Raw genomic sequence first — 11,393 nt, 5'->3', positions numbered from 1 at the left:
AACATCTGGGGGGGAAAAAAAAGTTTCTGGTTGATGACAGCTTCGCACCAAATAATAACTGGTGCTCATCAGATACCAATAGGTACACACCAGATACTATCAGGTGCTCACCAGATACTAACAGGTGCTCACCAGATACTATGAGGTATATACCAGATACTAACAGGTGCTCACCAGATACCAACAGGTATATACCAGATACTAACAGGTGCTCACCAGATACTAAGAGGTTCTCTTCAGATACAAACAGTTGCGCACTAGATACTGACAGGTGCCCACCAGATGCTAACAGGTGCGCACCAGATTTTTTTACTTTTATTTATTTTTTCGTATATTTCAAGACAAGTTTTCATCTAAAAAGCACATTTACAAACACGGAACCAATAGTTTTAAATCGTTTGTCAGAGGAAACGGTTCTTGAAAATGTGTCGTTTTTGTTTTTAGATCCTAATTGATGACCAATAGACAATCAGAAGTTCTAAATAAAGGGTTAGTAAGGAAATTCATGCGGCTAACAATCTATTTATCACAACACTCTGTATGATTTTTAATATAAATCATTTAATATCTTCTGTTTGAAAACTGTCACACAGAGGATTGACGTCTTCAGGCTATGAGAACACTTTTAAGTCATTTGAACAAAACTGAAATTTCCACAAAAATGAGCCGGAAAGGCCACATTTCTTCAAACAAACATTTGAATAGCTAAATTAATTTGTCTAAAGTTCCCGCAGTAGCATTAAACTGTGCACACACAGACACCAGCGCTCCTTTCATCTGGCAAACTGTAAAATTTGCATAGAAATTAATGTCTAAGTGGGCTAACTGCTATAATTGACATGCAATTAGCAATATTATGAGGGGAACCTAATGAAGTTTCAGTTGCTGTGCTTAATTATCATATTAATGAAGTCATTAGTTGTCACTTAACTTGGATGACAGGTAAGGTAAGAATGTCGTGATCCTACAAATTTCCCAACAAATGTGTGTTCAGCACCAATTACCCACGAGTCAAAACCGCCGGAGAAGGAAACACCAGAACAGCAGCTAGAAAAAACAAAAAGGTTTATTCAACAACGAGCTGTTGGATTTTCAATGTCACCTGAGAGAAAAATCAAGCCGTTCCTCAGAGGTGAATGTGAAGGAAGGGCAGCGGGTGGAGGCGGCCGCCGCCTCTGCGGGCTAATATCAAAACATCTCCAGTAAACACTACAGTATGATGAGGCTACACAGGAAAACCCCAAACAATCACAACCCTTAGAGCGCTCAAATGAGCATTTTGGCTGCAGGTCCACCCGCTCCCCGACTCTTCTGTCATTCCAATTCATTTCAATTACCCAGTCATTCCCACCTTCTTCTCGATGTCCCGATTAGCTCAGGCTGGCAATTTACAGTTGCACTTGCCTCATCTCAGGCCAACCAGTGGTGGAGGAAGGGAGACGAGCAGTAATGGAATGAAATGTCACTCAGTCGTTGGCTTTGTCACAGCCAGATGGAGAGGGTTTGGAGAGATCTAGTTAGTAAGTGAGGTGTAGGTCTGTGTGTGTGTGTGTGCGCAGACACAGTTGCTTCTGTGTAAATAGACAGTAATATAGTGTCCGGTTCAGTTGTGTCCGTGTTGGCCGACCATAACTCTCCCCGGTCATCTCCTCCACGTCCTTCAGACCGTCTCATTAAGGCTTCTTTGCTTTCTTCACAGACGATGAGCTGGATGCCGATTCTCTGCGTTTCCGCTGGAATGAAAGACACGAGACGGTCAAGCTGGCGTATGTGGAGGTGCGGCGGCTGTCCAGTCACGGAGGTGGACGACCTGTCCCATGTATTTGAACCAGAGCAGCACACTGACGCTCAGGGAAAGCCTTCAACCTGATCTACAAACAAAAAACAATAGCGAGGAGTTCCAACAAGCGGCCGTAAAAAAAAAAAACAGATGCTCATCACTGACTGTATAGGAGAACTGGAGCGAGTGAATGTGACGTCACAGATGGAAAACGGTTTCCTTCTGGCTCCAACCAAATGAAGTCACTTCAGTCGCCATTTTTGTGCCATGTTGGAGCCAGATATCACCAGTGAGCAGTGATTGGTCCAAGTCGGTCTGAGTCTACTTTCTAATGCCATCGACTTTGGCCAATCAGGAGTGAGCTTGTTGGACCACATCCGTTCCGCGGGAAACCTGTCGATAAAATGCGTCAACGGGAGACCAATACTTTTATTCAGGCATCTGATTGTTTAGTTTACAACTTGTGCTAAAAAAAAAAAAAGGATTATCAATAACGTTAAAAAAGTAGCAGCGCGAGAACAGGAATTCTGACAGATAGAATAACTGTAATAGTTGTTTATTTCTCTACGGAAGTCTATGGGATTCCAGCGTTTTAGGAGCGACGGGAACTTCCTGTTTGGAATACAAGCATTCTCATTTATACTCAGTGATGCAAATTTAAAGGTCAATTCTAAACAAACTCACTGAACTCTTAATAATAATGCTACACTTATTAGCAATTAGTGAGACAAATTAAGAGAAATTGGATCCAACTTCTTAAATCCTAAAAATACCCAGAAGTACATTTGTAAACGTTTGTAGACTCACGGAGTTCGGAGTGAGCGGAGCTCCGACAACATCAATGATCTGCTCCTTGGCTTCCACCTTGATGTCGTCTGCGCTGAGCCACGACTGAGGGTCGGGCCCCGGCGTGGACGACGCGTTGCTGTTCAGGATGTTGAGTTCCACGCCCTGCGACGCGGCGCTCGGTCCCACCACGGCGAGTCCGCCGCAGCCGGCCCCGCTGCCGGCCCCGCTGCCGGCCTTCAGGAGCGCCTCGTACCGGTGGCGGAGCATCTGCTGCTCGTACTCACAGTTGCTGTGAGCTTGTTTCAGCTCGTACAGCAGCACCAGGTCACTGCGGAGCTCGTTGAACATTTGAACGATCTCCTCTGTGGGCATCGGGTTCAGGTCTGGGTTCAAGAAAACACAAAGAAAATTTACTGTAGTAAATAAATACATTACATAAAAAACTGTTTTGACTCTCAAAAAACTGCAGTTCTTGCAAAACTAAGTTACATACATGTTTTTATTCATAAAAAAAGAATTAAATAAATATAGTAAAATAAGAAGTGATCACAGAAAAATATAATTCATGTTTATAAGCAAACATTTGATGATATTTATGTGAGGACACAAACAGTTTGTTGTCTAAAATCTGTTTGTTCTTTATAATTAATCTTTTGAAAATAAATAAACTGGACTTTACGAGACACTGATAGTTTTTGTGCAAAACTATGGTGTAAACACAACTATCTTTTGCTAAAGTGGATCATGTATAAGATTAGCATCACTGATATGCTGAATTACTTTAAATTACTGTTATTTGCTTCATTAAAATGGTTAATATCAATTAACGAAAGCTCTCTTGATTATTTGATCTGTTGAACACTTTTGCAAAGAAGTGGGAACCCTTTTTATGATACATTGGACTGGAGATTGCCATTTTTATCAAAAGAGAATTTGTATTTGTTCATTTTGTTAATGAGATACAAATCAATAAATATTTCTAATGAAAAAACATCACCATAAAAATAAAAAAAATATCCTCTTTAAGTGAATAACAGAACATAAATCAAGAGGAAATATACGAGAAATTACTGTAATAATTTCATTTTAAATACCTATGAAGAACCAGATGTTTTTTTGTTATATCCTGATTTATAAACCCTCAGGTGGATGGATTTCCACACATTTCTCCTCGGCTACCCGTTTAAAAAACTGTAAATGTCTGAGTTCAGCTCATCTTTGATAAAGCTGAACTAACTTTAACTTTCTTCCTAAACCCAGCTCACGGTTTGCTGCACAGAAAATGTATAAATGTGAAAGTAAATGTGAGCGCGCTGCAAATGTTTCTTACCCACTCCTTGCTCCACCAGGATCTGCTCGATAGCCTTGATTTTTTTCTGGCCAACTGAGCTGGGCAGTTTCATCTACAGAACACACACAGACAGACGGCGGCGGTTTGAGGCGTCGCGGCTACGAGGATAAACAGCTCCACCTCTGGAGTTTTAACTCATATGAAATGCACTTCACTGGTCCAGATCAAAACGTCTTTATCCACTGAACTCTTTCTGACTGATTAGCAAGAGCGGCTCTCCACTTCTTTAGCTGTGCTAATGCTCTTTCCATAGAGAGCAGCCGCCCTCATCAGTCTTCAAGATGAATCGGAGTCTTCCTGCTGGTTTCACAGATATTAGCTGGTCAGCAGCTGAATTAATCATAACAATGATGATAAGAAATGGAAGCCTTAAGTGCTCTTGCTCACATATATCAGGTGAAGCATCAAGCATTCATTTATCTAAAGTTAATACCAATGGATGTGTTGATTTAAAAATGTGGATTTTTTTTATTGCTTGAACATCAATTCAACTAAACTAATAGAATTAATTCAGACTAACACAGATTTTAGTTTTTTTTTTTTTTAGATTAAACAGCAAAAGATATGCAAAATGTGGCGAATTTTGTAGTCGTAGCAACAGTAAGAAGCTCTACTCACCCTCTGACTGCGCAGGGTGACACCAGCTGATTTAAAGTCGGGGAACTTGATACCTGCGGTCTCTGGAACCGCCTAAAGAAGAACAAAAAACAGCAGATTCAGCAGAAATTACAAAGTTTTAAGGAGCAGTTTTATCAAAAAAAACAACATGATATAATTTAAAACTCATTTCCACACAGAAAAAGAGGTGAAAAAACAGGTGACAGTGTCTACTTTTAGCTTTACAATAAACATTTGTGTCATAGACATCATTGGTTTAGATCAGGAGTCTGCAACCTTCAACACTTAAAGAACCATTCGGGTCCATTTCTCACCAACCAAGACCAGCAGCAAAGTCTTCACTGACCCTTTAGAAAAATAAGATAATGATTTATATTTATGCTTTTGCTGCTGAGCATGATACATTTAAAGAAAACTACTGTTTTTTGTCTATAAATAAAACAAACATTAAGAGAAAATAGATTTTTTTTAAATATGACAGTTTATCACTTTTGATGGACCTTTGTGTGATCTCCTTTCAAAATAAAAGTCATCAAACATCACATGTCGATGCAGCAAATGCAGAAGGAAATGTGAAGTTATCAATGATTTAAAAAAAAAATGTTAATTTGACTGTTTCTGGTGCATTTCAACCACAAATTCTAGGGTTCCTCCACGTTTCTTCAAGTTAAACTTAAGACTTTTTAAGACCTTGCATATGAAAAATTAGACCAATTTCTCAACCCATTTCTCAGCTCTATGGACAAAGAAAAAACTAGATCCTTGAATTTCAGAACAATTACTTGTCAATAAATGAGTAATATAATGAATTATTGTTCAAATTTCAGTAATTAAAATACAATTACTACACTATATATTCCTCATTTCTCACATTTTTGTGCAGTGAAACCTCACTCACATATTCGTCTTAAAAAAATAATCTTTAGTCCAGGAAAGTCACACGGAAAAACTTTTAAATTGCACAATTTTTAAGACCAAGATTTCCCAAATTAATACTTTTTAATGCTCTTTAATTCCTTGTTTCCAAATTTTCAAGTTCAAGGCTTTTAAGACGTTTTAGGACCCAGCAGGAACCCTGAAATTCATAAATATAACCAACAAAAACTAAATCAGAGCTAATATAATTACCCCTACCATATATTAAAACCACGAGCCGCACTTCAAATCCTTCAATTTGTTGAAAAATAGAAACTCTGCTTTATAATACAGTGGATTATTATTTAACGTAGCTTTAATTTTGGTTATTACTGACAATACATTGATTTTCTTTGATAAATAAAGTTCTAAATCAGGCTCTGTTATCCCTTCATATTGTCTCTCTGGCTATAGAAATAACAAAAATCTATTTTTTTCCATCAAAGTAAGAGTTATTAAATTAGCACTGAATTAACTTAGATTAGTTAAGCTTATTAATATATGACTGAGGTGCATCTAGAAGATTAACTATGTCAAGATTTTTACATCCCTGCCGTCCTGAAGACGTCCTGTTTTAACTGAACTTCTTAACTTTTTTTTTTTTTACCAAAAAGTTTGATCTTTTATGGGTTTAAAGCTCACTTTATCTTATGCTGCCCAACAGTAGTTAGCAGCTGTCCAGAGTCACACTTTGAAGATCTTGTTTAGTATAGGGTGTATTTTATTTTGAAAGGAAATCATATGAAATTCTGTCAGAAGTAAAGAAAAAAAAAAAAAAAAAAACACATTTTGAAAAAAAGCTACTTTTGCCTTATATTTCTGTTGTCATTCATGCCAAAACAGAAAAATAATTCATATTTATTATAATAAAAGATGTAAGGAATGCAAAGTGGTTTTACGTTTTCTTAAAGGGTAAAGGTTTTGATCAGTGGCAAATAAGCCCAAAAGGCCCTTTTACTGTCAAAGGTTGCTGACCCGCATTGAAATTCAGTCCAAATGTGTCAGTATGATGCTGATAAACTACAAAGGACTGATGGAGAATAACGGCTGTCATTGCTAGAATCCTCATTACATGATTTATACTGTTTGTGAATGAGTTGAAATTAAGTTTAAGTTCATTTTCTTTACTACTTTCTTACTTTTTCCTTTATATTTACTTAAAAAAAGATTTTTTGACATTATAAATTTAACCAAAGAGCCACAATGGAGGGGTAAAAGAGTCTGGAGCTGCAGGTTACAGATCCCTGATTTAAATGGTAATCTGTGTCTGGTTGAATCACGTACCGGTTTTTCCGTTTCTCTTTTCTGTGGAATCTTCTTTTTAGAAACTCTCTTTTCAGCTCGTCTCAATTCCGTAGTTGTGTCAGCTGCTTTGATGAGTTTCTGCAGATCTTGAGCCTTTTTCTCGCGCTCTTTCTTCCTATTTTCAATCTTCCTCAGCTCCTGAATAAGATACTCCTCTTCTGCCACCTGCAGGAAAAACAGGAGAGGTGCAAAGTGAACACCGAGCAGCAATGACTGCTTTGTGATTATTGAGGGTTGTGAAAACTTCTAACAGTGACTCACTTGTTCAGGCGTGCGGTTAAAGAGCTTATCAAGCTGCTCCTTACGTCTTCTCTCGTGAGCAGCATCAAAAATGTAGATTTTAGGCTCTGTCCCAGACGCTGCCCGAACTTTGGTCAGCTTGCCGCAGATACTGTAATATCGCTCCTTCAAGTCTTCCACGGAGCGTTTCTGTAAAACAAAACAGAAAAGTTGCCACAAACTAGGACTGCAACGATTAGTCAACTAACCGTCTATTAAAATAGTCGATGACTAATTTAATAGTCGGTTAGTCATGACTTTACATTATATGGAGTTAGAGTGTAGTCAAGTTTAAAGTTATAAGTTTAAAGTTATAATGGCATTCTGCTAGATTTTTGGACTATTTTGGCATTTATTAAAGTTTGTTTTTGGCTATTTTGGAGTTTAGCTAATATTTCAGCTACATGCTAGCTGTTTAAGCTAACTTGGCTTTTTTCAGTTTTTTTTAGGCTAATTTGGCATTTAGCTAATATTTTAGTTGGTTATCAGCTTCAGCGTTTTCAGCTTCAGCGTTTTCAGCTATCAGCTTCATTGTTTTCTTCTATCATCTGCAGCGATTTCAGTTATCAGCTTCAGCGTTTTCAGCTATCAGCTTCAGTTTTTTCAGCTATCAACTTCAGTGTTTTCAGCTATCAGCTTCAGCGTTTTCAGCTATCAGCTTCAGCGTTTTCAGCTATCAGCTTCAGCGTTTTCAGCTTCAGTGTTTTCAGCTATCAGATTCAGCGTTTTCAGCTATCAGCTTAATTGTTTTTTTCTATCACCAGCAGCAATTTCAGCTATCAGCTTCAGCGTTTTCAGCTATCAGCTTCAGTGTTTTTAGCTATAAGCTTCAGCGATTTCAGCTATCAGCTTCAGCGTTTTCAGCTATCAGCTTCAGTGTTTTTAGCTATCAGCTTCAGTGTTTTTAGCTATCAGCTTCAGCGTTTTCAGCTATCAGCTTCAGTGTTTTCAGCTATCACAAGCAGCGTTTTCAGCTATCAGCTTGAGTGTTTTCAGCTTTAGCATTGTCAGCTATCAATTTCAGCATCTTCAGCGGCCAAATTCAGCTTACAGCATTCACACTAGCATCATCGCAGGTAATGTTATATACTGTATCTAGTTTTTAGTTTGTTTAAATCTATTGACGGTTAAGATGTGTGCTTTACATCCAGTTTGCTCATGACATGATTAGTCGACTAATCTGAAAAAATACTTTTATTCGACTATTAAAGTAATTGTTTAACTGCCAGAACTACAAACTTCCCTATGTTTAACTAAAGCGATTTCTCTTGTTTTTTTGTTTTCAGAGGGGTGAGAGATTGGGACCTTACTCTGTACTGCTGGTAGTCATAGCGATCGTGAACCACCACAAATCGAAGGTCAAATCGCTTGCAGAGGTCAAAGAGATGGTCCGTCTCTGCTTTAGTCCAACCATCATCGTGGAGATACATCTGATACTCCTGCTCCGAGTACACTGGTACTTGCACCGTCTAAAAACACAGATACTCAAATAAATACCCCAGGAAGAATATCAAAGGGAAACTTCAATTTAGAGGCTTTTCCAACCGTACCTTGTTGAAGCGAGCAAATGGGTAGTCCTTTCCCTCTTCTGCCACTCGTCTCCAGTGGTGGAAAATGGCTCCATCTCTTCGAGCGGGATTTGTGAAAGGCATCCATTTCCAGGGTCGAACCTTTTTACAGCCGAGTTTGGCTTTGACAGTTCTGTAGCCTTGAGTTGTATCACTGGGCAGCAGAGGGGGGGCATCTCTGTGGACGAACAGCAAAATCTTTAGGTACTGAAGACTTTCTACAGGAAAAGTTCTTCCAATCAAAGTTGTTCCCTCATTTACTTTATGTAGCCCAACATTTAACTAAAGCTTCTTAAAGTCAAGTTAAAGTAACATTACTGACCAACAACTCATGCAGAACCAAATACAAATACATCTTGTTTATTTAACGAGATTAAGGTTTGTTTTTTGGTGTGCATGTTTCATTTAAAAAAAAGTTGTAGATTGAATTACTGAGAAATATTTAAAGATATTGAAATGAAAACTTTCTAAAAAAAAAAAAAAAAAAAAAAGAAAATACAGGATAGGATTAGCATGAATTTCCATTAGCTGCGTTTCCATTACACATTTGTGCAAAATGTTATTGAAATTCAACTTTCTGTCACGGCACTCACGCTCATCCTCAAAGGAGACGTCTGGATCTTATTAAGGCTGCAAGACGCAAAAGTGCGGCTACTGAAATCTTGGTTGGTGATTTTATGGAGGAGCTGTACGATTCTGTACGATACGCAACTTATAATGAGCTTTGAAGCTGAGGGATCTCTCGTGGCGCCCGCTGTAGCGCTCAGGACAGAAACCTCATACTAAGAAACGCATTTCATTCAAAAAGTGTTTCCATTACAGTTTTGCAAAAAATATCTACGCCCGAAAAACCATCTCCTCTAAGTGCAATAAACTTTATTCCGATAAATGCAAGGTTTTTTTTTTTAATTGTGGTGTTTCCATTTAGGAACTTTATTATCAAAAATCCAATTTGTAAAATTTCAGAGTTAAGGAAAACGCAACTAAAGATGCCTTACCAAACTGTAACTAATGATAGATTTAAAAAAGACACATCAAAACTATTATTTTAGTATAAAAGTTAATTGCAAGAAAACAAAATGATAAAAAAAACTAACCATAAAATGCTAAATTTATACTAGTTTATTTGTAAATTTTTAAAAGTTCGACTGATTTAACATTATATTTAGGGATAGGCGATATATTAGTGCCAGTATCCGTATTGGCCGATATTTGCATGATTATACTTAATCGGTATCACACTGATTCTTAAAGAAAAAAAAAAAAAAAAAACACGATATTATTCCGATTGTTCAGATACACTATACTTTTGACATAGATACTTGTTCCTAATAGATTCTTGGCACTGGGAAGCTTCTGTTTACAGTCATAGCCGGTAATAGTTCCTAAAATATCACTGGCAAGCTGATGATTTATAGTTACATCTAACAGTCAATAAATGGTCTGAATGTTTTCAGATATATTTAAATTTTAAAGTGATATTTGTTCCCATGAGGTCTCTTGCTGTATGGTAAAAAGGTCAAGTATAATATGATTGTATAGTAAAAGAAAAGTTGTGGATTTAAAGAAACAATAGGGAAAACTCAACTTTGTGTAATTGTACACAGTGTTTTTATACAAGCCCTCTTTTACACAGGCATACATACAAACATAAATGTAATAAAATAAAACTCACTTCTTGTCCGAATAGAGAAGAGCGTAGACCTCTCTGTGCATTCCCTCTGGCCTCTTGAAGGTCAATGTTTCTGCTGCCTTCTTTGTTTTTTTCTATAAGAAAAGAGGAAAAACACGTTATTATTACAGGTCAATAACAAAATGTGTCAATTTATTCTCAAGACCACTCAGTCAATACAAGACAAAACACCTTTAGCTTACGCCTTAGCATAATTTAAATGCTACATATAAACATCACAGAATAATGTAAGAGGAAATGTTAAAAATATTAGGATACGGTTTCTACCTTATCTGAGTTGATGAGGTCTTTCTTGCTGATAGGACCGTCATTTTCTCCTCCGCCCAGCTCCAGAATATCCCTAACATCAGCACCAGTAGCCATGTTTTTATTCCGTTTGTTTTATATGCTATTCAACCTGTCAGTACGAACAAATGCATTTAAGCGCGCCCCTCCATTCACTGCACGATCCCGTTGAGCGATTTTAGCTAAATGCTAACGCTACCACATCGTATCGCTAGCAACTCTTATACCAAATACTACACAATAGCTTGATAATACATTCTTACTTCTTAATAAACGTAACACATAATCTCAGAATACAAAACACTTAGCGTAATAACAGAGAGAATTAACTAGTTTTCTAATAAAGACCGGACAACGGTTAGCTAAAAGGTAATTCACAACTTCCGGTCTAGAGTCGCTCCATTCAGTCTCCACTTGCTCAATAATTTGACAGTCGCCCCCTAGAGGTGTGGCGACGCATAACATTAACAATACTGTTTCTAAGACCGATAAATATCAATTTCTTAAAATATGCAAAGTAAGTTTTGTAACTGTGGATGCGCTACAATATAATATTGCTTTTGTACATTTTAATTTATAAAATTGTTGCACTATATCCAGATTTCCCTTAATTCAAGTTAATATCAAAACTATACGTTTTGTTTTTTTAACAGGAATAATTACTTGACTAATGCAACTTTAATTATAACTGCTTTTTAGATATTTCCCTTTTACAAATTGCCTTTATTTCGAGTTTATTTTATTGTTTATTGAGTTTAATTTGAGTTAAATGATGTCAATAACACACAGCAATATAATAAAGCATAGAAA

At 37.1% G+C, this 11,393-nt stretch overlaps 1 protein-coding gene across 1 annotated transcript; it reads right to left on the bottom strand.

Annotated features, from left to right (window-relative positions):
- Positions 1-1,048: 1,048 nt before the first annotated feature.
- dmap1 (DNA methyltransferase 1 associated protein 1) lies at positions 1,049-11,013 on the bottom strand. The gene is made up of 10 exons (XM_024279305.2): positions 10,566-11,013; positions 10,281-10,372; positions 8,588-8,783; positions 8,348-8,506; positions 7,020-7,187; positions 6,738-6,923; positions 4,539-4,610; positions 3,900-3,972; positions 2,588-2,952; positions 1,049-1,733 (listed from the first exon to the last, which is right to left on the bottom strand). The coding sequence occupies exons 1-10, from the start codon at positions 10,659-10,661 to the stop codon at positions 1,674-1,676; spliced, it is 1,467 nt and encodes a 488-aa protein (XP_024135073.1). The 5' UTR covers positions 10,662-11,013; the 3' UTR covers positions 1,049-1,673.
- Positions 11,014-11,393: the final 380 nt, after the last annotated feature.

Source organism: Oryzias melastigma, linkage group LG4, assembly GCF_002922805.2.
Source record: "Oryzias melastigma strain HK-1 linkage group LG4, ASM292280v2, whole genome shotgun sequence".
Classification (NCBI taxonomy): domain Eukaryota; kingdom Metazoa; phylum Chordata; class Actinopteri; order Beloniformes; family Adrianichthyidae; genus Oryzias; species Oryzias melastigma.
The sequence above is the reverse complement of the archived record's forward strand: the minus strand, read 5'-3'. Positions and strand labels throughout refer to the sequence as shown.

Excerpts from the sequence above, each read along its gene's own strand:
- dmap1 (XM_024279305.2), bottom strand. The coding sequence starts at position 10,661 with ATGGCTACTGGTGCTGATGTTAGGGATATTCTGGAGCTGGGCGGAGGA. Across the intron at positions 10,373-10,565 it reads ACCTCATCAACTCAGATAAG|AAAAAAACAAAGAAGGCAGC; the intron begins GTAGAAACCGTA and ends CTTTTCTTATAG. Across the intron at positions 8,507-8,587 it reads CATTTGCTCGCTTCAACAAG|ACGGTGCAAGTACCAGTGTA; the intron begins GTACGGTTGGAA and ends CTGTGTTTTTAG.